Here is a 27,081-nt window from a genome sequence, read left to right on the forward strand (position 1 = left end):
TGGTTAGCTTTTTGAACCTTGATTCTCAGATCTCAGTCTTCTAAGTGTTGAGGATTACAGGCATGAGCCACTAGCATCTGGTAAGAAATAGCCTTTTTACCTATGTCCTCACAGTGAGACAAAAGGATTTAGTTTGTATGTTGTCTAGAGTAGTCAAACTCCTGGGCTTGAGTGCTTCTTCTGCTTCAGTGTCCCAAGTAGGTAGGAAATAGCACATGCTAGCCAACTACTGTTTTCTTTCTTTCTTCCTTTTATTATGAAAATACTGTACAGAGGGGTTACAATTACATGGGCAAGATAATGAGTACATTTCTTATCAAGCATTGTAGCCTTTCTTTCTTTCTTTGCTGTCCTGGGCCTCTGTCCCAGGACTATGCAAGGCTAGCTACCACTTGAGCCACAGCACCACTTCCAGCTTTTTCTGAGTAGTTAGCTAAGAGTCTCACGGACTTTCCTGTCTGGGCTGGCTTTCAACTGCAATCCTCAGATCTCAGCCTCCTGAGAAGGTAGGATTACAGGAGTGAGCCACCAGCTCAGCTACTGTTTTCTAGTAAGACACTCAGCCTAGTACTTCCAAAGAGCAGACCACAGACTCCAGCTCTCCTTTCAACCAGTATTGAATGTTTAGGTTTATTTTATTTATTTTTTCCAGTCCTGGGGCTTGAACTCAGGGCACTGGTGTTGTCCCTAAGCTGCTGCTTCTTTTTTTTTTGCTCAAGGTTAGCACTGTACAACTTGAGCCACATTGCCACTTCCAGCTTTTTCTGTGTATGTGGTACTGGTACTGAAGAATTGAACCCAGGGCTTCATGCATGCTAGGCAAGCACTCTACCACTAAGGCACATTCCCAGTCCCACTTAGGGTTATTTTACATATACATATTCAACTTTCTAAATGTATGCTAATAGTACTATGATTAAAACATACATGTATATATTATCTTAAAGATGCTACTGGGAAAGCAGTATAACCACTCTGAGAAAGTTTGAATTTCTTTTTGACAGGGCTGACATCAAATAACAGTTCAGTTATTAAGTTAGCTTCCTTCTTTCCCTTCCTCTTTTGCTATTCTGGGGATAGAATCCAGGGCCTCAAGTACCCTACCACTGAAGCTACTCACCCAGCCATTTTAGTTTTAGTTTTTGTCAGTCATGGGGCCTGAACTCTGGGTCTGGGCACTGTCCCTCAGCTCTTCAGCTCAAGGCAAGCACTTGAGCTACAGTGCCACATTAAGCTTTTTCTGCTTATGTGGTGTTGAGGAATCGAACCCAGGGCCTCATGCTTGCAAGGGCAAGCACTCTACCACTGAGCCAACTTCCCAGCCCCCATTTTAGTTTCTGAGATAAGGTCTTGCTCACTTTTCAAAGCCACCTTCTAGGTAGGCCTAGAACTTCTTCCTGTCTCTTCCTCTCCAGTACTTGGGATTACAGGTGTGTGCCACCACAGCTGGCTAGCAGTTGTTTGTAAAACTAAACTTTCCTTAGCTTCCCTCATGTAAACCAATAACTGCCCTTGAGGGGATAATAACCCTTGTGGGTTAATAACTCAATGTACTCTGTTCACACAAAAACTCATAAGAACATTCATGGAAGTTTTGCTTATAAAACTGGAAATAATCCAAATGTCCCTTAACCAATAGTTAAATGGTGGTAGCTATGAGCATAGACTATTGCTACACTTTAAATAGAACGACCCAAAGGAAACCATGCTAAATAAAAAGAAGTTAATCTAAGATGGGCTCTGGTGGCTCACCCTGTAATCCTAGCTACTCAGGAGGTTGAGATCTGAGGATCACAGTTCAAAACCAGCCTGGGCAGAGAAGTTGTGAAGACTGTTATCTCCAATTAACCACCAGAAAACTGGAAGTAGGGCTGTGGCTCAAAGTGGTAGAGTGCTAGTCTTGAGCAAAAGAGCTCAGGGACAGCGTCCAGGCCCTGAGTTCAAGCCCCATGACTGACCAAAAAACAGTAAATCTCAAAAGTAAAAAAGACTATATATTTCCTGTATAAGACATTTGTTATTTGTCCCTTTTTTTTTTCTTGAACTGGCACTGAATCTAGGATACTCACACAGGCTACACTTCCAGCCCTGGTATATGCCTGAAACAAGAGTTACAGTTGGAGGATAGATTAGTGGATACCACGGTCACACAGGTAATTCTCTATGATAATGTTTAAAAACATGTTTAAAAGTCATGAGAGCCGGCCGGGTGCTGGTGGCTCACGCCTGTAATCCTAGCTACTCAGGAGGCTGAGATCTGAGGATCATGGTTCAAAGCCAGCCCGGGCAGGAAAGACCGTGAGACTCCTATCTCCAATAAACCACCAGAAAACCGGAAGTGGCGCTGTAGCTCAAGTGGTAGAGCGCTGGCCTTGAGCTGAAGAGCTGAGGGACAGCGCCCAGGCCCAGAGTTCAAGCCCCACGACCGACAAAAAAAAAAAAAAAGTCATGAGAGCCGGGCACCAGTGGCTCACACATGTAATCCTAGCTACTCAGGAGGCGGAGATCTGAGGATCACCATTCAAAGCCAGCCGGAGCAGTTAAGTCCATGAGACTCTTATCTCGGCTAAACTCCTCAGAAAAAGCTGGAAGTGGTGCTGTGGTTCAATTGGGAGTACTCACCTTGATCTGAAGAGCTAAGGAACAGTGCCTAGGCCCAGAGTTCAAGCCCAACAACAACAACAACAAAAATAAATAAATAAAAATAAATCATGAGATACATGCTATGTCACTTATGTAAACACCAGAATCACAGTATTTATGGACACATGCATTCACAGTAGACTGCAAGGATTGTGTGGACACCTCTCAGACTAGTGACCACCTCTGGAAAAAGGAGAAGAGACCAAAGAAAGCCCAGGAGGACCTCCCAGCTGTTAATTTTATTCTTTCAACTGCATAGACATGTAAAAATGAGGTGTATGTTTTGTTTTGGGGTGGTGGGGATCATATCGAGGTGATCACTAAACTACTAATATATATATTTTAAAAGTTATAATTAACATCGTACCCTACACCTTTACCATAAACAATTTCCCACAATATGACTGATAAAGAGCTGTATAACCACCAAGTACTTACTCATTTTAAACCAATGAATAGCATTTTCTGCTGGGGGCTGAAGCAAACATTCAGCACAAGACCTCAGCTTGAGACTGACGTGGTCAAGGCACTATCCTCACGTATTTTTTTTTTTTTTGTCGGTCGTGGGGCTTGAACTCTGGGCCTGGGCGCTGTCCCTCAGCTCTTCAGCTCAAGGCCAGAGCTCTACCACTTGAGCTACAGCGCCACTTCTGGTTTTCTGGTGGTTTATTGGAGATAGGAGTCTCACGGTCTCTCCTGCCCGGGCTGGCTTTGAACCGCGATCCTCAGATCTCAGCCTCCTGAGTAGCTAGGATTACAGGCGTGAGCCACCAGCGCCCGGCTTCCTCAGGTATTTTTATGAAGACAATTTACAAATAAATGAACAGAAGAGCAATGGCAAACATTGATGTGGAGAAAACCAACAGGCCTACATACCACAATGATGGCAATCCTTCCTCCAACGTCGCCAACAACTGTGATGGGGGGCTTCTCTTTAGGAATCAGCACTGGTCAGAATAAAACACACACATCTAAGTGTCCATGCTAAAAAGTAAAGACAAAGACTTCAAGAAGTTAATACTTCCAACAACCAGGAAGAAAGGGGAACTTCCTCACTCTGACAAAGGGCAACTATGGAAATCTACCATGTGACATGCAGTGGTAAGATGGCAAGCTGCTGCTTCTGAGAAGATGGAGACGATGCCCACCTGCTGGATGTGTGAGCAAGAGACATGAGGAAAGAACCAAAGAATAAAAGGCATCCAGATAAGAAAGGAAGAAGTAAAACTTCATTAGCAGACAACATGAAACCTCAGACAAACTACCAAGGTGAACCTATGAACTGAGTGAAGCTGCAGAGAACCTGATGAACACACAAAACCAGCTGTTTCCTTTACACACTTGCAGTGAGCAATCAGAATGCAAATTAAGAAGCAGCCTCATTCACATAAGCATCTAGGAATAAACTCAACTAATGAAAACTATAAACCACGTGGAAAAAAAATAAAAAGAATGTTTTTCAATTTTACACTAGCAGAAAAGCAACAAATAAAAAATAAGTTGGGTTTTATCATCATTAAATGCTAACAAAAAAGTGAGAAGTGCCAGGTGCTGGTGGTTCATCCCTGTAATTAGATTTGAGGATCCACAGTTCACAGACAGCCTGGTCAAGAATAACTGTGAGACTCTTTAAAAAAAAAATCTGTGAGATTCTTTATCTCCAACTAACCAGCAAAATGCCAGAAGTAGAGGTGTGGCTCAAGTGATAGAGAAAAAGTAGAAAAGAAAAAGTCAAGCATGAGTGTGAGCCCCTGAATTCAAGCCCTAGTACTGGCCCCCAAAATAAAGAGACAACATAGAGAATGGAGAAAATGTGTAAATCACCTATGTGGCAGGAGTCCAGAACCCAAATTTTACACACACACACACACCACACAAACACACATAACATATGCGTGTATATGTGTATGTAATGTGTATGTGTGTATGTATGTATACTCTTATAAGTTAACAATGAAAAGAACCCAATTCAAAAATGGGTAAAGGCTTTGAATAGATATTTCTCCAAAGAAGAATAAAAACAGCCAACAAGCATGAAAAGATGCTTGGCATCCTTAGTCATTAGGGAAGTATAAACCAAAACCACAATGTGTTGCCATTTCATACCCACAAGGCTGTTAGAACGGAAAAAAAAATCACAAGTAAGTGCTAGAGAAACTGGACCCTGATGTATCCCAGGAAGGAATGTAAAATGACAAAGCTGCTGTGGAAAACACTATCAGTTTCTCAAAAGGTTAAACACAGAATTAGCATCTGATCAGACAAGTCCACTCCTAGACATATAGCAAAAAACTGAGGCTGTCTACACAGACAGGAATGCACACAGCAACATTACACCCAAAAGGTAAAATGTCTGTCAACAGATATGTAAGGTGCGACATACTTACAGTGGGGCTCTAGGGACTTGGGGGCAGAACCACTTCAAGGCTCTGCTCCTCACATTCTGGTGCCCTGCTCCTTGGTTGCCCACCCAAGGGTCAGGTTGCCTCTGGAAGACCCAAGCAGTAAGCTCCACAGTGGTAGCCCCAATGCAGTGTATCTCCATGGGTGCATGGAGCAAATGGACTGTGAGCAGGGCCACCTCCTCCCACAGTTCATGGGCTGTCTCCTAGAGCCTTGTGGCACCAATAACAGTATCTGGAAGGTGGGACATGTAGATTCAACAGTTTAGATTTAATGCTATTTGTCCTGCTGGGTTTTGACTAGGTTAGGACCTGCTGCTTCTGTGACCTATTAACTCCTGCTTCTAAGAAAGTCTAGTGAGGCCTCCTGCCTCCCCCTTGCATTTTAGAACCACCTCACTTGTTTGCTTTCACAGGGTTGGAGAAAGACGTGCTTTGGGATGACTCTGAGAGGCCACCATGTCTGATTGGCTGGTGCTTCAATGAGACAGTGGACTTCTGGGTTGACCCTGGAACTAAGTTAAGGCATAACAGCAGTTTAGACTATGGCTCTGGGATAGAATGAGCATAGACAGGAGGTTGGGGGCCAAACGTGAAATGCTGTGGTCTGAACGCTTGTATCTCCACTGTTTCATGCTGAAACACACTGAGGTGGTATTAAGAGAAGGGGCCTGTGGTAGGGGTCTGTGTTACAGGCTGTCCTTGTTTAGGGATTAATACTCTGATAGAAGACTTGAAGAGCCTTCCACCCTCTTCTACCACCTGCTGATGGATGTGAGAGGAACAGGCCCTCACCAAATGCCACAGCTGCTGGCACAGTGTCCTGGGACTTTCCAGTCTCCAGAATCATGAGCATTAAATCCCTGTCATTAATAAATTACTCAATGGAAACTATTGGTCACAGCAGCCTAAGCTGCTATGCTATGTTACTGATGTGTAGATTTTCTCAGGTTTCTAGGCAGTCCCAATTATTTCACAAGCTGCAGAATTAGTGGTATTGATACCACATAGTTTACCAGCCCTACTCTCTGCTAAACTATCTAAAACTGCCCAATGTTTTTCATTATCTGTAACATGATGGTAAACATCTGTTTATGTCAAAGAGTATAGAGTATACTCTAGGATATACTGCTGAACCAGTGAACAGATTCCCTGAAGGGCCATATCAGAGTCTGCTAGAGAGCTCTACCACCTGAGGCCAGAACCAGTATATTCTTTAGAATCCAGGCAGGAAAAGAGTTATAGCAGCTTTTGCCAACTCAAGCAAAAAGGAGTTTACATAAATTAAAAAAACAAACAAACAAACTCAAAAAGCAAACCACAAGTCAGCCTAATAATCAGAGGACAGTGATGAAGAGGTGCCCTTGGCACACTTACTGGGAATCTCCAGGCTGGGGTGAATGGCAGCCACACTCCTGACCATGGGTGGGGAATGCCGACCGTCTACCAAGTCAGATTCAGCATCCTGAGCTTCTCCGTGAATCACTGCGATGCCCAGGCGCAGGCGCTCTGCAAAAGATTGTGCCCTAAGGAGAAGTATTAAACACCAATCAATCATGTAGCATTTGTGGTCTGTAGTTTAGGGAGAGCATACGAAGATAAAAAAGTAGAATGTAGCTTTTGGAGGAACAATGAACAAAGAGAATAAAATAAGCTTAGAGTCTGAGAAGCCAGGGCTCAGTGTGGAGAGTCCATGGAACGATGCATCCCCTCTGGCCACTGGCTCCAATGATGGGCAGAGGCCTGGCCTGGTCTGTAGTTATCCAGTTGAGAGCCTGACTTCTGAGCCTGCTTCCTGTCACTGTTGATGCTAACTGCCCATAGGAGACCCAACCAAGTAACACAAAACACATCAAGTATTCTGCATCAATTGTTAATAGTAATGGAGATACAAGAAATTGTATAGTTAAGGTGAGCAATTTTACAAAATGTTAAGTTCCCATGCCCATGTAACCATCAAAATAATGAAGAACAAGCCCTTTATAATTTCTGCTTCCAGCCAGGCAACCACTGATTTGCTTATTAACATCATAGTTTAACCTTCTCTAGAGTTCATACTATAAATTCTTTTTAAACTTTCTTTTAAGTCAGTAACTTTTTCTTTAAGGGATTTCCAATGTTGTGATTTGTTCACACAGGCTTTCTAAAGCTGAAGTTCAAAATTTCTCTTTAAGACAGTCCGAATTCAATTGTATCAGCCCATAATTTTTTTTTTTTTGTCGGTCGTGGGACTTCAACTCTGGGCTTGGGCGTTGTCCCTGTGCTCTTCAGCTAAAGGCGAGTGCTCTACCACTTGAGCCACAGCGCCACTGCGCCACTTCCAGTTTTCTGGTGATTTATTGGAGATAAGTCTCGCGGACTTTCTTGCCCCAACTGGCTTTGAACTGCAATCCTTGTGCCTTTAGACAAAGGCTTATCAATTTTACTGATTTTTATCAAAGAGCCAGTTTTCACTGCTTTTCTCTGTTTTTTGTTCCATCAATTTACATTTTATTCTTTATTATTTGCTTTCTTTTTACTTTGGCTTAATTTCCTTTTTATTATCTAGTTTTGTAAGGGTAGAAGCTGATCATGGATTTATGGTCTTTTCTAATAGGTGTTATCTTTAGAGCTCTTCCTAGGAGTACTGTGTCAGTGGTATGGTGCAAAATTTCACATGTTCTGTTTCCATTGTCATTCTGTCTAAATGCTTTCTAACTTCCCTTCTGATTTCTTCTTTGCCCAAGGATTATTCACCAGTGTCTTACTTAGTTACTACATACATAAAGGGTATTTGTATGACCTAAGTAAAAGTAAAATTAAGACTTGTTTTAGGGGCTGGGAAGGTAGCTCAGCGGTAGAGTACATGCCTTGCAAGCATGAGGCCCTGGGTTTGATTCCTCAGCACCACACAAACAGAAAAAGCCGGGAAGTGGCGCTGTGGCTCAAGTGGTAGAGCGCTAGCCTTGAGCTGAAGAGCTGAGGGACAGCGCCCAGACCCAGAGTTCAGGCCCCATGACCAGCAAAAAAAAAAAATAAAGACTTGTTTTATAGCCCACAATATGGTCTACCTTAATAAACAGATGTGTGTCTTTAGAAGATCAGCTGCAGCCTCAGAGAGTTTCTGTCCACTTGCTCTTACATGACTGACACAAGTCACTGACTATCCTTGAGGCTTTACTTCATACATTATGAAACACTGCTTTTCAACTCCTACTGTCTAAGATTACTGTGTTCTTTTGAAGAACTGACTTTTTCTTTATCCCTAGCAACATTCTTGTTCTGGCTTGTCTGATACTTAAAGCCACTTCAGCTTCCCTTTAAAGCATTCATTTTGCTGTGGCATTATCACTTTTCTAATTCTTATATCACACCCATCCCTTCCTTCTCACTGCTCTTCACTTTGCTCGATTAGGTCTCTGGCCACACAGCATGACCATCTCTCCCACTGCGCCAGATTCTGAGTGGGACACTGGTCTCACCCTGCCTTCTATCCTCAGTACCGAATGCACAGCAAATGTTTAATGCTTAAAGGACACTGCAAGTTCTTCTATTCTTGTTTTTTTTTTCTTCTTCTTCTTTTTTTTTTTTTTTTGGTGCCAGTCCTGGGGGCTTGAGCTCAAGGCCTGGGTGCTGTCCATGAAATTCTTTCTTTTCCAAGGCTAGCACTCTACTACTTGAGCCATGGTGGCACTTCTAGCATTTTTTTTTTTTTTTGTAGCTTATTTGAGATAAGAGTCTCATGGACTTTCCTGCCTGGGCTGACTTTGAACCACAATATTCAGATCATAGCCTCCTGAGGAGCTAGGATTACAGATGTGAGCCACTAGCACTTGGCCCAGTCTTAGTTTCCTAATAACTAAAAGCAAAACAAATTCTAATCCAGTAACTCAATAGTAGAGCATTTGCTTAGCAAGTAGAAAGTCCTGAGTTCAAACCCCAGCACCACATATAAAGAAAACAAAGTGATCCAAAAAAGGTATGGGATGTTTAAATAAGATCTAGAGACTAATAATATCCAAATGTCTAGACTCCAATTAAAAGTTACTAAGCTTTGGGCTCTGGTGGCTCATGCTTTTCATCCTACCTATTAGAGGGCTGAGATCTGAGGACTGCAGTTCAAAGCCAGTCCAGGCAGAAGGCTCGTGAGACTCTTGTCTCTAATTAACCACCAAAAAGCACGAACTGGAACTGTGACTTAAGTGGTAGAGTACTAACCTTGGGCAAACATTTTTGCTCAGGGACAGTGCCCAGGCCCTGAGTTGAAGCCTCAGGACCAGCACAAAAAAACAAACAAATAAGAAAAATTATATGACAGATCTCAGAGCAGTCAATGGAAAATGTTGCAAGAAGTAGTTATAAATATGCTTGAAGAAATGAAGAAACAGAACAGGAAGTCTGTACAAAAAAAAGTCTTAACAGAGAAAGAACACAAGAACTGAACAGTAATTATGGGACTTAAATACAGAGGAAGATTACAATTTGAGGTTTAGGAAAAAGGATAAGACCCTATCTAGCAAAACAAAACTCCTAAAAGCCAATGAAATGACTAAAATGACTACTATGGTTCAAGTGGTAGCACATTTCCTGGCAACTGAGTTTAATAGGCAGTAGTGCAAATTAAAAAAAAAAAAAAGGGGGGCTGGGAAGGTGGCTCAGTGTTAGAGTGCTTACCTTGCATGCATGAGGCCCTGGGTTCGATTCCTCAGTATCACATAAGCAGAAAATGCTGGAAATGGCACTGTGGCTCAAGTGGTAGAGCTTGAGCTGAAGAGCTGAGGGACAGTACCCAGGCCCAGAGTTCAGGCCCCACGACCGACCCCCCCCCAAAAATGTAGGAAGACAGAAGGATGTGCATAGGTCATATAAAAACACCTGGCCCTATTATGTAAAGAATCTGAGCATCTGAGGGGGGCTTGGAACTAATATCCTATGGACACCAAGGAATAACTATATGTCCTATGACTTCACATGTAAAGCAGAGAATAAATTACTAACCAAATTTAATTCAGCCTGTGAACATTTTAAAAAGCTGCTTGAAATGTTTACATTACAAAATGAGCCCAGGGTTTCTATAACTCAGTCAGGTGGATAAGAAGGGACTCAGGACAGAAAAGTTTCCTGAAGGTACAGGGAAAGCAGACATGAGAACATGGGACAGTGCTGCCCCAAACATAACTCACTTTATTTTACATTAAATTTATTACTATACCAAGTGCATTCACTAAGAATCATGCTTAGTTTATGATATCAACAGCTTGTCAAGACTGCTACCTGGTGACTTACTCTGGGCAAGCTCTCCCTAATCCTTTCATACTGATAACCACAGCCTGGGGGGAAGGGGGGTGGTGGTGGTGGCGCGGGCGGAGTGGGGGAAGAGGTATTTTCACACCCAGGGACTTAACAGTGACCCAGTAAGCCAAGGTAGTCAACTAGAAAATAATCCTAAAAGGGCTTTTTAAGGAACAAAGCCTTTTCTTACACTGACTTTGTTCTTTCTTTCTCCAATGTATGGCTTCTCCTGAAAAGATTGCTACATAAAATCTTCCCAGGCACAATCCAATCTTAAGTAGAATAAGATCAAAGCCTGGGTTATTCCAAGCTAAACCTAACCGGCTCTGTAGACTCTCAGGGCTGCAGGCTGGTACAGCTCGGGTGCTTCGGTTTAAATAAATGTTATCTGTGAATTCATACAAGTAAGGGCCTGGATACCACTCTGTTAATCACTGACTTCTCCAAGTAAGAGGCAATAAACAACTACAAAGTAACTTCCCCAGTATTTTTGTGGTGGCTGCTGGCCTGGAAGTGAGTGAGGGGCACACTGGACAGGATCCCCACATCTGGATGGCTCTGGCCAAGAAGCATGACTAACAGACTGGGACTGAGAAGAAAAGAGGAAACAAAAATGCTGATTTAGTAAGTGGAGTTGGCAAAGCAATCTTGAAATCAGTCCATGGAAGAAAATAAGGGCCCAGGGACCACTGTAGCTGGGGTGGAATGCTGGGACTCAACAGAGATCTCATTTAGAGGCAGATCTATGAAAAACCAAGAGTTCGAACCTACCTTTTGGCTGAAGCTGGAGACTTGGCCACAATAACAGCATTCCTATAATCTGGGATCTGTGAGACACAACAGACTAAGGATTACCACCACATCTCTAATAATAAAAAGGAACATTCCAAAAGATTCAAACCATCATCTGGTTTACTTGGAAATTTTGCAACAACAACAACAAAAAAAAAAAAGAAAGGAAAAGACAAAAATATTCCTGAAATGAAAATTATTGCCTACTTAGAATTTTTTTTTTTTTGGTCGTGGGGCCTGGGCCTGGGTGCTGTCCCTCAGCTCTTCAGCTCAAGGCTAGCACTCTACCGAGCCACAGTGCCACTTCGGCTTTTTCTGCTTATGTGGTGCTGAGGAATCAAACCCAGGGCCTCAAGCATACAAGGCAAACACTCTATCACTTCCTAGTCCCTACTTAGAAAAATTTGTGTGAGATAAAAAGATTTATTTTCTAAAAATAGGGGCAATCAGTGACTCTCATCTCTATTGATCTATATAATCAGCAAATACTGACTGTATAGGTATGCTTTGAAAAAGTCAACAGAAGCTAGGAGTGGAAGCCTCAACTTGTGAACCCAGATACTCAGGAGGCTGAGAGGCAGGAAGACCAAAAGTTTGAGGCCAGTCTAGGTTATATAATGAGATTCTATTTCAATCAATCAATCACTTAATAAATTAATTAAATTAAAAAGCCAACAATCTCATAAATCCTAATTACATGCAATTTCACAATAGAAGGAAGATATCTATCCATTCTAAATCAAAGTAATTGTCAGTCCAAACTAGTGTGGCCCAAACAAGTGAGAACTGTGGGGAAACCAATGGACAAAGGACAATCAAGCCATTGCTATTTTAAAAAGATGTTAAATGTCCTTAAAAAGCAAGCAAACAAATAAACAATGTCTGGGGGCTTGGCTCAGTGGTAGAATGCCTGTTTCACATGCCCAGCCCTTAGTTCAATCCCCAGTACTACCAAAACAACAAAAAGTACATACATACATATATACATACATATATACAAACCTCAAGAGTTGGCTGGTTGAACAGCAGAAATGATAAGTTAAGAACAAATGTGGGCTGGGTGTCAGTGGCTCATGCCTATAATCCTAGTTACTCTGGAGGCTGAGATCTGAGGGCTATGGTTTGAAGCCAGTCCAGGCAGAAAAGTCCCTGTGAGACTCTAATCTCTAATTAACCTCTCAAAAACCAGAAGTGGAGATGTGGCTCAAAGCAGTAGAACATTAGCCTAGAGCAAAAAGAGCTCAGGGACAGTGCCCAGGCCCTGTTCAAGCCCATAACTGACAAAAACAAAAACAAGAAAACCCAAAACCAAACCAAGTTTTCCCAGAACACTACACAAAAGAAGGTAAATATTAAGCTTAAGGAAAAAAAAAAAAAAGAACTGGGAATGGTGCACATACCTGTAAATCGCAGTATAAGAGACAGAGGTTAATAAGAGCTCAGTTCAAGGCCAGTCTGGGCTATATACTGAGGCCCTGCCTCAAAACACTGAGAAAAAGCGGGGTACCAGTATCTCACACCTAAAATTACAGCTACTTGGGAGGCTGAGACTAGGAGAATCAAATTTCCAGGCCAGTCTAGGCAAAAAAAGGTTTATGAGGAGCCAGGTGCTGGTGGCTCATGCCTGTAATCCTAGCTATTAAGGAGGCTGAGATCTGAGGATCAAGGTTCAAAGCCAGCCCAGGCAGGAAAAGTCTGTGAGACTTGTATCTCCAATAAACCACCAGAAAACGAGAAGTGGCACTGTAGCTCAAGTGGTAGAGCACTAGCCTTAAGCTGAAGAGCTGAGGGACAGCGCTCAGGCCCAGGGTTCAAACCCCATGACTGACCAAAAAAAAAAAAAAAATTTATTATGGGCTGAGAATGTGGCTTAGTGGTAGAGTGATTGCTTAGCATGCACAAAGCCCTGGGTTCAATTCCTCAGTACCACATAACCAGAAAAAGCCAGAAGGGGTGTTGTGGCTCAAGTGGTAGAGTGCTAGCCTTGAGCAAAAGAAGCTCAGAGACAGTGCCCAGGCCCTGAGTTCAAGCCCCAGGACTGGCAAAAAAAAAAAAAAAGTTTATGAGACCCCGGCCCCACCAATTTCAACATAAAAAGCTAGATGTGGTAACATTCATCTGTAATCTCAGTCATAATAGGAAGTATAAATAGGAACATTGTGGTTCAGGCTGGCCCAGGCAAAAATCAAGACCTTATTTAAAAAGTGACCAGAGCACAAAAGTATAGAGGCATGGTTCAAGCAGTATAATACCTACCTAGCAAGCATGTAAGCCCTAATACTGCCAAAAAAGAAAAAAAATCTGAGCTAGCTTACCTCTTCTTGAATGTACTGTAACAGGAAGGGAGATGCTCTTAAATTATCAACAGGAATATTGAAGAAGCCCTGTATTTCTTTCTGGTGTAAATCCATAGTAATAAGATGAGTCAGACCTTCAGAAATAAAATAGATAGAAATACAAAGCTTACAAAGAAGTTGTACTGTAAGAAATACTGTATAGAGTAATATACTATATTTAATAAATAACTGAACAATTGCTCTTCTACCACAAAACCTAGCACTTTTATTGTTCAGGTTGTTTAGTTTTACATGATACACAATTTTTTTTGGGTCCGGTCATGGGGCCTGAACTCTGGCCTGGGCACTGTCCCTCAGCTCTTCAGCTCAAGGCTAGCACTCTACCACTTGAGCCACAGCGCCACTTCTGGTTTTTTTTTTTTTTTGCTTATGTGGTGCTGAGGAATCGAACCCAGGGTCTCAGGCATGCAAGGCAAGCGCTCTACCACTGAGCCAACTTCCCAGCCCATAATACACAATTTTTGAAATAATTGAAAGCACAGAAATATCAGTGATGATAGCAAAATAGAAATGCCGCTAAAAAATAAAATAATGTCTCTCAGGAGTAGCGTGATCAAGTCTCATGTTGTTCTACTTACTACTCAGGCCAGTGGGTCCATGCTATATATGCTACCCACCCGTTAGTCACTTAGTATCCATCTGAGTTGCAGCTGCACCATTTCAGTATTGTAGTAACTGCCTGTGACTTCAGGCATCCATTAGAAGTCTTGGCACATATACCTTATGGAAAAGATGAACTACTGTGTAAACTCACTGTCTGTAAATGCTGGGCTGCTGTTTTTACTGTTCAGCATTCTAATTTAGTTAAGACAATGCTTTGAAATGTCTAAGGAAAATAAAACTTCAAGGCCTGTAATTAACTGTGAAAGGTCTGCCATTCTTACTTACCAGCTTTGCACATCATAGAAGCCAGCAATTTAGAGACTATGGACCCTCTCTTCCTCATCTTGCACTGCTTGCTGTAGGGAAAGTAGGGGATCACGCCAATGATGCTCTTGGCACAAGAGGTCTTACATGCATACACCATAATGAGGAGCTCCATGATGGTGGTGTTCACATCCCTGAAACCCAGACAGAAATCCCATGGAGAGGTGTTACTATCCCCTTTGGGCTAGGGCTGGAGCTCTGTGGTGTGTGCTTAGCATGTTTAAGACTCTGGCTCAATCTTTGGCACCAAAACACAAACAGAGCTAATAGTAATAGTTCCCTGCTCTGACCAAGTGTCAGTAGCATGCTCCTTATACCTCTTGGATCCCTTATCAGATCCCCCAGAGATGACCCTACTTCTTTTGTGTGAGAAAAACACTGCCAGGCTGGGAAGGTGGCTCAGTGGTAGAGTGCTTGCCTCGCATCATGAGGCCCTGGGTTTGATTCCTCAGCATCACATAAGCAGAAAGAAAAAAAAAAAGCTGCAAGTGGCACTGTGGCTCAAGTGATAGAGCGCTAGCCTTGAGCTGAAGAGCTAAAGGACAATGCCCACTCAGAGTTCAGACCCCACGACTGGACCCCCCCCCAAAAAAAAAAGAAAGAAAAAACACTGCCAGAAGAGAGTTTCTGCTGGGCACTAGAGGCACAAATCTGTAATCTTAACCACTCATGAGGCTGAGATCTGAGTATCCTGGTTCAAAGGCAGCAGGAAAGTCTGTGAGATCCTTTAAATTTTTTTTTTCTCTGTTGGTTGTGGGGCCTGAACTCTGGGCCTGGGCACTGTCCCTCAGCTCTTCAGCTCAAGGCTAGCGCTCTACCACTTGAGCCACAGTGCTACCTCTGGCTTTTTTTCTACTTATGTGGTGCTGAGGAATCGAACCCAGGGCCTCATGCATGCAAGGCAAGCGCTCTACCACTGAGCCACCTTCCCAGCCCCCCACCCCCACTCTTTTGCACACAGCTTCCAGGATGTCCCCGTGGCCATATTCTGCCTCCTAGGAATCCTTTGCTGGTTCCCTTCTCCCACCTAATCATGCATTCAGCTTCTCTTGTCTCCCTCATCCCTTGGGCTTTTCATTCAATGGTGCAGCTTTATAAATGCTGGTGACTCTCACAGTCCAACACTCCCCCTGTAAACTCGGTCAAACTAATCCTACCACTGCTACATGGTTACACCTGAATGGCATTGCCTGCAAATGTCTGAGTCACCAGATCAGTGGCTCAGCTGCTGGCCACACTGTTCTTCCTGGTCACTCAGGACAAAAACTGGGTGCCAGTGACTCATGTCTATAATCCTAGCTACTCAGGAGGCTGAGATCTGAGGATAGCAGTTCAAAGCCAACCCAGACAGGAAGGTTCATGAGACTCTTATCTCCAATTAATAGCTAAAAAGCTGGAAGTGGACCTGTGGCTCCAGTGGAAGAGTGCCAGCCTTGAGCAGAAAAAACTATGGGACAGTGTCCAGGCCCTGAGTTCAAGCCTCATTCAGTATTGGCATAAAAACAAAATAAAACAAAACAAAAATCTCTCCTCTCATTAGTCCACCCTCCTTCCCACTATCTCACTGGTCTCTCCACTTCCTGGAGCTCCTCAATGAATGTTCCTGTGCTGTTAGAGTGAAAGGGTGGCTTTCATTCTGTTTGTCTGGAGCCCAAGGTCCCTTCAACTTCTGGCTCCCACCCATCTCCACCTTCCACCTCCTCAATCCACTATACTCAACTCTGCTCAGTCCTCCTGGATCATTCACTGCCCTAGAGGGCCTAGCTCCCTCCCTGCCCTTCCATGGATTTTTTTCCAATGTCCCTTTCATGATAGGCATGCCTTGCTGGCCCCTCTACCTGCTCATCACCATCACGGCCTTCTCTTTGCCATTCCATTTTATTATGCCTTTGACATGCTAGGTATTCTTTGATCTACTCTGTCTTCCTCCACTAGGACACAAGCACCATAGCATTAACTTGTGTCAAACACAAAGACATCTTATAACTACTACATTAACTCAATATCACAGACATGCAATACTACTTGTTCCCAAATAGATAGTAGGCACCCACACTTTCAGAGAACATTCTGTGCAGAGGATGAACAGAGAATCTGATCTCCAGTAGTCACTCTGAAGGTCCCAAACAGGTGCATAAGAGAATAAGGGCTCTTACTACACAAGTGATGAAAGCCTTGTATGAATTACAGGACAACTTCAGCTAACAAACATAATTTTCTTTCCTTCCTTCCTTCTTTCTTTCCTTTCTTTCTTTCTTTTTCTTTCTTCCCTTCCTTCTTTCTTTTCCTTCCCTCCTTTCTTTCATCTCCCTGGGGTCTGAACTCAGTGCCTCATGCTTGTTAGATGGACCAAATGTTCTTCATGGAAAAATCTGCCATCTACTTTCAGTAGTTACAATCCGCCTGTACAAAAATGAAGTAACAGGTTGGGGGTGTAGCTTGGTGTTAGTACAGTGCTTGCCCAGTAACCGAGGGGTGTAGCTTGGTAGTAGAGTGCTTGCCCAATAACCGAGAGACTCTAGTCTGATCCTCAGTGTTACAATGCATATGGAAATAAATATTAAAATGGAGTAACAGTTGTATCTGACACCCCAAAGTGTTCAGGCTAGGTCATGGTATTTCAGGAAGAAGACCCAGACATCTGGGTTCCTACAACTTGGACAACACTGAAAACCTAACTGAGGACCTGACCATGGCACACATGGGACATGGAATGACACAGAAGGAAATGTAGGGGAAATATAAAGGGAATCTGGGTGTTTGTTACTAGAGAAACAGGAACTGACAAAAGGCAGTGTTGAAGCAATCAAACAACTAAAGGGGAAAGAGATGGAAGGACATGAAAATGGAAGGCCTAGCAGAGTCACCCTTCTGAATGCCCAATTCTGATTCAACTGGACCATTAACACCTACTTCTTCTCACCTACTCCTCCAGACCAATCCACACAACTTCTGCATTTATCCAACGGAATCCCACCGTGCCTACAATGGATAGAGTACTGCAGATGCCCAGAAGCAGTGTAAAGAAACCCAGTGCTTATACATCTCTTCTAATGTGGAAGGAAGAGAGAGATGTAGGCACAGAGGTTGCTCAGCTGGCAGAAAAGGGAGCAAGAGCACCACAGAAAGGCCAGCTATGCCCTTCCTCATCTCACATAAGCTTTCCAGGGGATAGGAAGTAGTGATGTTGCTCTTCCAACAGCTGGGCTGTATGACTCCATGCTGAGCAAGCAAAGCACAAGGCAGGTATGTGCTGTTTAGGTGAAAGCAAGAGTCTCAAGAATAAATTCCCCTGAAATTGAGCTTTTCTTCCCTTATTTTGGTGCTTATTCTATAAAAGTGTATGTGCATGTATGTACAGCTAAACTCACGATTCTTTAAGTATTATGTGCATGTGTATACATCTAAACTCACTATTCAGATTTTCTAAGCTAAGGGGCTGGGAAGGTGGCTCAGTGGTAGAGCACTTGCCTTGCATGCTTGAGGCCCTGGGTTCGATTCCTCAGCACCACATAAGAAAAAAGCTGGAAGTGGTGCTGTGGCTCAGGTGGTAGAGTGCTAGCCTTAAGCTGAAATTCAGAAAGTTTTCTTTCTGCATCTATGAATTCTCAAATGTCTTTGGCTCAAAATAATACTCATGCAGTATTATATTTTGTACTTCTTTTTTAAAAAAAATTCTTTTTGTGTGCCAATATTAGGCCTTGAACTCTTGCTTAGCTTTATTTGCTCAAGACAAATAAAGTGTGAAGCTGGAGGTTTACCACTGAAGTATACTTCCACTTCCCACCGTGCATCTTCTTAATTCATAATGGTACAGGCAGGACAAAGAAGGCATATCAGTTGGAGGTCATCTGGCCACTTCCAGTCACTGAGCTGCCCTCTCTGTTAGCCAAGGCCAGGTTACTTGAGGCCTATCTCATTCCATTCCCTCCCTCACCCAGAGCAATGTGGTCATTGCAGACTACTGGGGATGGGGGAAAAGATGTACACAGAAACTACTGTTGAACAAGAAAACCAAAAGAAAGAAAAACAATTATACTGAGTTAAGAACTGTCTTCAGAAATATCTGGGGACAATGTACAGTGGACAACAAGATTTCACAGGATCACTTTCTCTGCTGAAGGAAAGTGGCACAGAGAAGCTCACAGCTCTTAATTTCCACCCAGCTTATGCATCTGCCACTTTCAAGAATTCTACAACATACACTCCAGTGTCACACTAGACAGGCACACATTCCTACACTCTAGTCTCCTATCTTCTCAGCTCACTTATCAGCAAAAGCCTCTATTTCCATTCATCAAGAATATAGGAAAGGGAAGTAGTGCTATGGCTTACATGGTAAAGCACTATCCTTGTACAAAAGGAGTTCAGGGACAGCACCCAGGCCCTGAGTTCAAGCTCCAGAACCAGCACAAATTAAAAAAAAAAAAAAAAAAGAGTAAACTTACATCTATAATCCTTGCTACTCAGGAGGCTGAGATCTTAGGATTGCAGTTCAAAGCCAGCCTTGGCAGGAAAGCCCATGAGACTCTTATCTCTAATTAATTACAAAAAAAGTTGGGTACCGGTGACTTATGCCTGTAATCCTAGCTACTCAGGAGGCTGAAATCTGAGGGTCACGGTTCAAAGCCAGCCCAGGCAGGAAAGTTCAGAGACTCTTATCTCCAATAAACCACAAGAAAACTGGAAGTGGCGCTGTGGCTCAAGTGGTAGGGCACTTGCCTTGAGAGACAGTGCCCAGGTCTAGAGTTCAAGTCCCATGATTGAGAAAAAAAAATGCCAAAGTGGAGCTGTGGCTCAAATGGTAAATCACTGGCCTCAAGCTGAAAAAGCTCAGGGAAAGGACTCAGGACTGGCAGGGGGCGGGGTGGGGTGGGGAGGCAGTATACAGGAAAGATGCCAAGTGCTGGTAGCCCACATCTGGAATTCCAGCTACTCAGGAGGCTGAAATCCAGAGTATCAGTGTTCAAGGCTAGCTTGGACAAAAAAGACTGAGAGACCACAAATGAACCAAGTGGTATAGCATCATCAAGCAAGCAAGTTATTCAAGGGTTAAAAAGGTCTTGAGTTCAAACCCTAGTACCACACCCCACAAAAGCAAATGCAGAAAAGGGGAGAGGGGAGCATGGTAACATTTGTTTATAAGAAGGTAGGGAAAGGAAGATTGTAAATTTAAGGCCAATTCTTACAACTGCAGGGTAGCAAGATCCTCTCAAAACCAAAATGAACAAGAAAAAGACTGGGGGGGCATAGTCAGTGGTTTAGCACTTGCCAAGCAAGTGTGAGCCACTATGTTCAAATCCCCCAGAACTGCGGCATCATCATCATCATCCAGAAAAAGACAAGCCTGGGGGCACATGTGTAGAGTCCTAGCTACTCAGGAGGGTGCGGCAGGAGAATCACTTGAACCCAAAAATCTGGGGCCAGCTTGAGGAACAAAGTAAGAGTGTCTCTTAAAAGAAAAACACAAGAACACATAAAAGCCAGCAGTTAATATCAGAAAATATAGTGAATTTTAAGAGTCCCATTTAGACTTAATTCTTCCTGCATGGCCAACATTTAGTATTCTATAGTTTAGTATTCTATATTCATGCCAGCACAGCAACTTGAAAGGTAATACCTCTGCTAAGCAGTCACTCACTTTGAGATGGTCTGGATGATGAAGACATCTTTTCCCCTCACAGACTCTTGAATCTGTACTCTTGTTTCTGAAAGGAAAAGGGAAAAAGGGAGGGGAAGGCATATTAGTTCAACTTTTTTTTTTGGTCGGTTGTGGGGCTTGAACTCTGGGCTTGGACGCTGTCCCTCAGCTCTTCAGCTCAAGGCTAGCGCTCTACCACTTGAGCCACAATGCCACTTCCGGTTTTTTTCTAGTGGTTTATTAGAGATAAAAGTCTCTTAGACTTTCCTGCCCGGGCTGGCTTTGAACCTAGATCCTCAGATCTTAGCCTCCTGAGTAGTCAGGATTATAGGCGTGAGCCACCGGTGTCTGGCCAATGTTTTTTTTATTGTTATTATAAAGGTGATGTACAGAGAGTGGTTACAATTACGTAAGTCAGGTAATAGATTTCTTTTTGGATATTGTCATTCCTTCCCTTGTAGTTCAAAAATTTTTAAATGCACAAATTTTTTTTTGCATCAATTTTCTTTCTTTCTTTTTTTTTTGGGTCCGGTTGTGGGGCCTGAACTCTGGGCCTGGGTGCTGTCCCTCAGCTCTTCAGCTCAAGTCTAGCACTCTACCACTTGAGCCACAGCGCCACTTCTGGCTTTTTTCTTTTTTTTTGTTTTGGTCGTGGGGCTTGAACTCTAGGCCTGGGCGCTGTCCCTCAGCTCTTCAGCTCAAGGCGAGCGCTCTACCACTTGAGCTACAGCGCCACTTCCGGTTTTCTGGTGGTTTATTGGAGATAGGCGTCTCACGGTCTCTCCTGCCCGGGCTGGCTTTGAAGGGCTGGCTTTGAACTGCGATCCTCAGATCTCAGCCTCCTGAGTAGCTAGGATTACAGGCGTGAGCCACCAGCGCCCGGCTTTTTCTTTTTTCTTATGTGGTGCTGAGGAATCGAACTCAGGGCCTCATGCAGCAAGGCAAGGGCTCTACCACTGAGCCATCTTCCCAGCCCCTGCATCAATTTTTAATGCTATGAAATACAGAAACTGGCACCATTTCAAACCTCACTGGCTTTAGTTTCTATAACAATAACCTATAGTATAATAACACATAATAAATTACACTTTTACACAGGCTTAGATGACAGCCTTCAGTGGGAGTCACCTTTCTGACTCTGGGCTTCTCAGCCTTCACATGTGAGCACAGTACCTGTGAGGGAGCTTTGTGCTCACTCAACCAACATTAACAAAGAATAGAGGCACACAATGCTGTATGTGGTGGAAACAGTGTAAGATTCAATATATTCCTCTCAGACAACTGGACCAGCTGCAAGGAAACAACTGCATAAATCCAGAATGGCACATTCTACAAGATTGCAACAGTTAGGGTCACATTAAGAAGGAAGAACAGGTAAAAGATTGTTATAGAGTAGAAAAGGCTAAAAGAATATGAAAAACATATACTCAAGCTGGGTGTTAGAAGCTCAGGCCTATAGTCAAAGCTATTTGGAAGGTGAAGATTACAAAGATTACAGTTCAAGACCAGCCTGAGGCAAAAAAGAAGAGGAAGAAAGGAAGAAGGAGGAGGAGGAGGAGGGGGCAAAGGAGGAGGAAGAGGAGGAAGAGGAGGAGGAGGAGGAGGAGGAGGAGGTTGAAGTTCATGAGATCTCATCTCAACCAATAACAGCTGGGTGTGGTATGGCATACCTGTCATCTCAGTTATGTAAAAGATTGAAATTGGGAAGATCACAGTTCCAGGCCAGTCCCTAGGTATGGTGACACATATCTATCATTCCAGACAAGGTGAGAAGCATAAATAAGAGGAACAAGCCCAATGTTGGGGACTCTTGCCTATAAGCCAAGCAGCTTTGGAGGCTGGGATCAGGATGATGGATCAAGGCTAGCCCAGGATACACACCTATAAACATCTAAAACCATTGGCATGTACACAACTGTTACCCCAGCTGTGTGGGAGAGGCTGAGATCAAGAGGACTGTGGTTTCTCGGCCAGCATGAGCAGAAAATTCACAAGAGTCCATTTCAATAGAAGAAACTGGGCATGCGGCCCACACTTGCCATCCCAATCACAACAGTAATGTAAGTGGATGGCGGTATAGGCACACACCCAGGTGGAAGCTGAAAACTTATCTCAACAAAAAAACAGTGCAAGAGGGCTGGAGTGGCTCAACAGTAAAGAATCTGCCTAGCAAGTGCAGGCCTCTAAGCTCAAATCTCGGTATCTTAAAAAAAAAAAGGCTGGGAATGCGGCTTAGTGGTAGAATGCTTGCCTAGCATACATGAAGCCCTGAGATCGATTCCTCAGGACCATACAAACAGAAAAAGCCAGAAGTAGAGCTGTGGCTCAAGTGGTAGAGTGCTAGTCCTGAACAAAAGAAGCTTAGATACAGTGCCTAGGCCCTGAGCTCAAGCGCCAGAACTGGCCAAAAAAAAAAAAAGGAAAGATGATGATCCAGGCATACAGTAAGATCCTATTTCAAAAATAAAAATAGTAGAGTACCTGCTTAGCAAGCACAAAGCCCTGAGTTCTTTTCCTGTTCAGGCAAAAAAAAGGAAGGCAGGTAGGCTGGCTGGCCCACTTAACAAAATAGCATGCTTTGAGTTAAAAAGCAAAAAAGTCGGGGGGGGGTATGGAGAGAAAAAAAAAAGCAAAGAAGTGAGGAAAATGGAGTAATCTAAATATAAAACAACAAATAAAAACATATTATTAATTTCTTTAAATGTAACTACAGTATTCTATTTATGTACAAGAAAGTGTTTATTCTTTTTTTTGGGGGGGGGGTATGGTTGTGGGGCCTGAACTCTGGGCCTGGGTACTATCCCTCAGCTCTTCAGCTCAAGGCTAGCACTCTACCACTTGAGCCACAGCACCACTTCTGGCTTTTTTTTTCTGCTTATATGGTACTGAGGAATCGAACCCAGGGCCTCAAGCATGCAAGGCGAGCACTCTACCACTGAGCCACCTTCCCAGCCCAAAAGTGTTTATTCTTAAGACAGGCACTGATAGCTTAAACTACCAAGTAATACTTGTAATCCTAACTATTCAGAAGACTGTTTTGAGGACTAAGGTTCAAAGCTAACTTGGGCAGAAAAGTTCTTGAGACTCCAAAATAATGAGCAAAAAGCCAGGCTAGAGGATGGCTCCAGTATCAGAGTGCCAGCCAAGCAAGCAGTGGTAGAGCACTTGCCTACATGTAGAGGGCCCTGCAATGAGGAAAAATAAGTTAGAAAAATACGGAATGCATGCCTACAAAAAGAATGTGCCAGTGCCAGTGGTTAACACCTATAATCCTAGCTACTCAGGAGGCTAAGATGTAGATCTTGGTTCAGAGCTAGCCAGGACAAACAAACTCCAAAGACTCCAGTTAGCCAGCAAAAAGCTAGAAGTAAAGGTATAGCTTATTGGTAAAGCTCCAGTCTTGAGGGAAAAAAAGGCAAGGAGAGCATGAAAGCACTGAGTTCAAGTTCCAGTACATGTACATTCTTACTTGCTCTCTTTTTCTCTCTCTTACACATATACACTTACATTCACATATCCCTAAGAGATGATGTTAGGTACAAAGTTCAGAGTAACAGTACCATGTTTAGCATGCATAACACTCTGGGTTCACTAACAGTAAGCAGCACAAGTGTGCATTCACACACACGTATTCACACACAAACACATTCACAGGATAACCAACTGACACTACAGGTATTCAGGATTACTCTACTGACGAAGATAACATAAATTTAACCAAAGCTGAGCTCATGTTTTCATTCAGTTGACCAGCTGGGTAAAAAAAACACCCTTGTCTCTACTTTGCTTGTTAAAGCACTAACTGGACAAATGAATCAAACTGTTTCACAGTGGGAGGTGAAGCCCTGAGCCCATACACTACATATCACAGAAAGATTAAGAGACACATGTCCAAGATAGCTCACCTCTGTTAGGTTCCTGGTAAACCTGCACTTTGCCCATCTCCACCCCCAGTCGCCTAGAGAAGAAAAAGAAGGTAAAGTTTAGAAAGCAACAGAACAGACCCAATACCTTCGCTGTTTAAGATGACATATAAATTGGTAAAAGAAAAATAAAGTGTTCTTATTACAAAACTCGAAATCAGTATTCAATTGTCCTCTTGGCTCATTGCCTACACCCCACTTTCACTTCATGTCTATCCAAGGCCTACCTAGTTGAGCTCTGCCCACTTCACCATTGTCCTGGTAGTCTCTGTCCACCAGCTTACATCCTCAATAAACACTAATGCCTCTCCTTCAAATCCCCACGCTGCCGACAGGGCTCTGCTCCAAACTTCAGTTGGTTGCTCATTCAGGTCACATAATGTGACCCATCAACCCACGTTAAGGCATTAAACTGTGCCCCATCCTGACTTTCCCACTGCCTTCTTCCTGGCACTTGCTACTATCTGAAATAGTTTTGTAGGCTGAGCTGCTTCTTGTCTGGTTCTCATAAGGAAATGAAAATTTTATGAGAAGAAAAGCTGAATGGCCAGCTTACTGTTAACCCCATCTAGCTAGATGTCTCCTACACAGCAGCGGTTCAATGTTCATTTACTATCTAAAATGTACTCACCCATAGCTCTAAGTTATTCCCGTAGTATTCATTTTTCTGTTGGCTAAATGGCAATTCCACAAAGAATGCCCATAACAATCTGCCAGGTACTCAGTAAGTGTTTGCTGCCTGAATATGCAGGGAACAGTGATACACAAAGATCAGCCCTGCTCTATGCAGATACTATACACACTAACCATAAGACATCAACTCTCAAGCCTGATGATCACCACTATCTGGTTATCAAATTGAAGTCATTTCATACTGAACACAGATGTACACAGTAAATTATAACTCACTCGGCAATCTTCTTTGAAAGCTCCATACACGATGAGTTGGAATTTGCTGAAAACAACACCAGACCTCCTTTGGGTACATTCATCTTGGCTTCTAATTCAGGTGGCGCCACACAAAACATCAAAACCTTCTTGGTTTTCCAATTCTCAGAGCCTGGAAGGATGTGACATGTATTAAGAACTGTCATCTGTTAGGAAATGCACCTGTATGGGTTTTTAATAGCAAATGAATTCAGCTGACGGAGAACCATGTACCACCATGTTGTCTTTTATTAGAAGGACACACACACATATGTTCATACACACGGGGACAAACACAAAGCTCATTTGATTTTAGGATTGCAAACTGATGGAGATGTGTCATCATGATTTATTTTTTATGACCATTGGGAATAAATGATAAACTTACAAGAAAGGTGGAGCTGAAGAGCTCAGAGTTTTACTGTGTGCTGGAATAAAGTCAATTATGGACAACCTCCTGTTATTCTCTGATAACAGAATTCCTCCTGCATTAACACACAGAAAAATGGCAGAGCCATTAGCAAGAACATAAACTGGCTGATCCTTAAAGAATAAACCCATCTACCCCAAGCTTTTCAACAACAGTTATTTCCCATAAATCCTGCCCCATGGCAGGTCTAAAACTGACCTTCGTCATCCTTTTCCTCCACAGATAACACCTTGAAGAAAAGTTAAGAAACTATCCCTGTGGTAGTCTACTACCCACAGTTTTCCCACATCAAGAGGACCTGGCCTAGTCCCAGAGGTGGACATCTACTCAGGCTGGGCTGGATGAAAGAGCAACAACCCCATAGGCTGCAGAGTTCCTAGCAAGCCACAGCATTTGCTTGTGTGTTTACTTGAGATAGCTGGGAAGGCTAGTGGAGACAAAGCTGAAAGTCCATTTGTCATTCTCAAATTTTAATTACCCAAAGAATATACAAACACACCCTCTTAGGAAAATATACTAACACAACATCTTAGGAAAACTCTGCTGGTTAAGGCTAAAGTGAGTAGTCCAAACCCCAGGCTCTTCCCCAACAACGGTGCATATGAGCACCTCAGGCCTTTTCTATTTATTCCACACATTCACACATATGACTTCTATGAAAACTATGGGTGGACAATATTTCATTGTTTCTAGTACAAGCTATAAATCTATTTGCAATAAGCTTCTTCACCAAACAACCTGGGTTAGAAGACACATTTTACAGTAGCCCCAAGGGCTGATTTTCACAGTTACATAGATGAGTGGCCTGGCTCTTGCTAACTGCTGCCTGGTCTTGAATAGGGTGGACATGCTTTTGGCCAGCTTCCTGTCCTCAACTAGCCTCCCACACTCATGCTGCAGAACCAGTGGGTCACACAGTTAGCTGGCTCAGAGCACAGCCCCACTAGCCTGCTGGGAAGAGTGTAGTTCTAAAAGAGCAACCTTGAAGGGGCATTGTCAGTGAGAGCCCAGCACTGCCAAATGGAGAAGTAATGGGCTACTGTGCAGATTAAGCTGACCTAATTCACTTTAATCCTTTGAGTTGCAAGCTCAACTGTATGTACACCAATCAAAGTCCTATAGAGCCCAGGGAGGACCACTGGCATCTGCCATGCAAAGTGGCTAAGAGCAGGAATCAGCCCACAAGCCAAATCAGCTCCCTAGCTCATTTGCTTGTCAATGGTTCCTGGAAACAATAATATATGTGGCCCTTTACAGAAAAATAATGCCAATTCTTGCTTAAAGAAAAAAAGCAGCTCGGGCTGGTACAGTGCTTGTCTAGCATACACAAAGCCCTGGGTTCCATTCCTCAGTACCACCAGAAGTGGTGCTGGGGCTCAAGTGGTAGAGTGCTAGCCTTGAGCAAAAGAAGCTCAGGGACAGTGCCCAGGCCTTGAGTTTAAGCCTCAGGACTGGGGGGGGGGAGAGGGGAGAGGGGAGAGGAGAGAGGAAAGAGGGGAGGAAAGGAGAGGGAGAGGGAGAGGGTGAGGGAGGGAGGGAGAGGGAGAAGAGGGAGGGAGGGGGAGAGAAAGAGAGAGAAAGAGAGAAAGAAAGAAAGAAAGAAAAGTAAAAAGCAGCTCTGCACAGAACAAAGAGAATGGGGCAGAATGGCCAGTGTAAGTGAAAAGACATCTCCACTGCACTAACATGAATTGGGAGGGATCTTAGATGCACTCTTGACACCATCTCTTGACACTTGTGGTACAGGTCCAAGAGAGGAAACAAACAA

General features: G+C 43.3%; 1 protein-coding gene across 2 annotated transcripts in view; it reads right to left on the reverse strand.

Annotated features, from left to right (window-relative positions):
• Window positions 1–27,081, reverse strand: part of Prpsap2 (phosphoribosyl pyrophosphate synthetase-associated protein 2) — a 33,064-nt gene that overhangs the window by 2,221 nt on the left and 3,762 nt on the right. The window contains exons 1-9 of one of the 2 annotated variants that reach the window (XM_013016559.1): window positions 25,272–25,368; window positions 24,866–25,016; window positions 23,939–23,991; window positions 20,034–20,100; window positions 14,354–14,526; window positions 13,424–13,539; window positions 11,088–11,143; window positions 6,423–6,571; window positions 3,520–3,590 (exon numbers count right to left, since the gene is read on the reverse strand). In XM_013016559.1, the coding sequence (XP_012872013.1) occupies window positions 3,520–3,590; window positions 6,423–6,571; window positions 11,088–11,143; window positions 13,424–13,539; window positions 14,354–14,526; window positions 20,034–20,100; window positions 23,939–23,991; window positions 24,866–24,984 (804 nt within the window). In that variant the 5' untranslated portion in view covers window positions 24,985–25,016; window positions 25,272–25,368. Of the gene's footprint in view, window positions 1–3,519; window positions 3,591–6,422; window positions 6,572–11,087; window positions 11,144–13,423; window positions 13,540–14,353; window positions 14,527–20,033; window positions 20,101–23,938; window positions 23,992–24,865; window positions 25,017–25,271; window positions 25,369–27,081 lie in introns of those variants that run through there. The other variant, XM_013016560.1, reaches the window with a different exon arrangement.

This window comes from Dipodomys ordii, unplaced genomic scaffold (assembly GCF_000151885.1).
Source record: "Dipodomys ordii isolate 6190 unplaced genomic scaffold, Dord_2.0 Scaffold31, whole genome shotgun sequence".
Classification (NCBI taxonomy): domain Eukaryota; kingdom Metazoa; phylum Chordata; class Mammalia; order Rodentia; family Heteromyidae; genus Dipodomys; species Dipodomys ordii.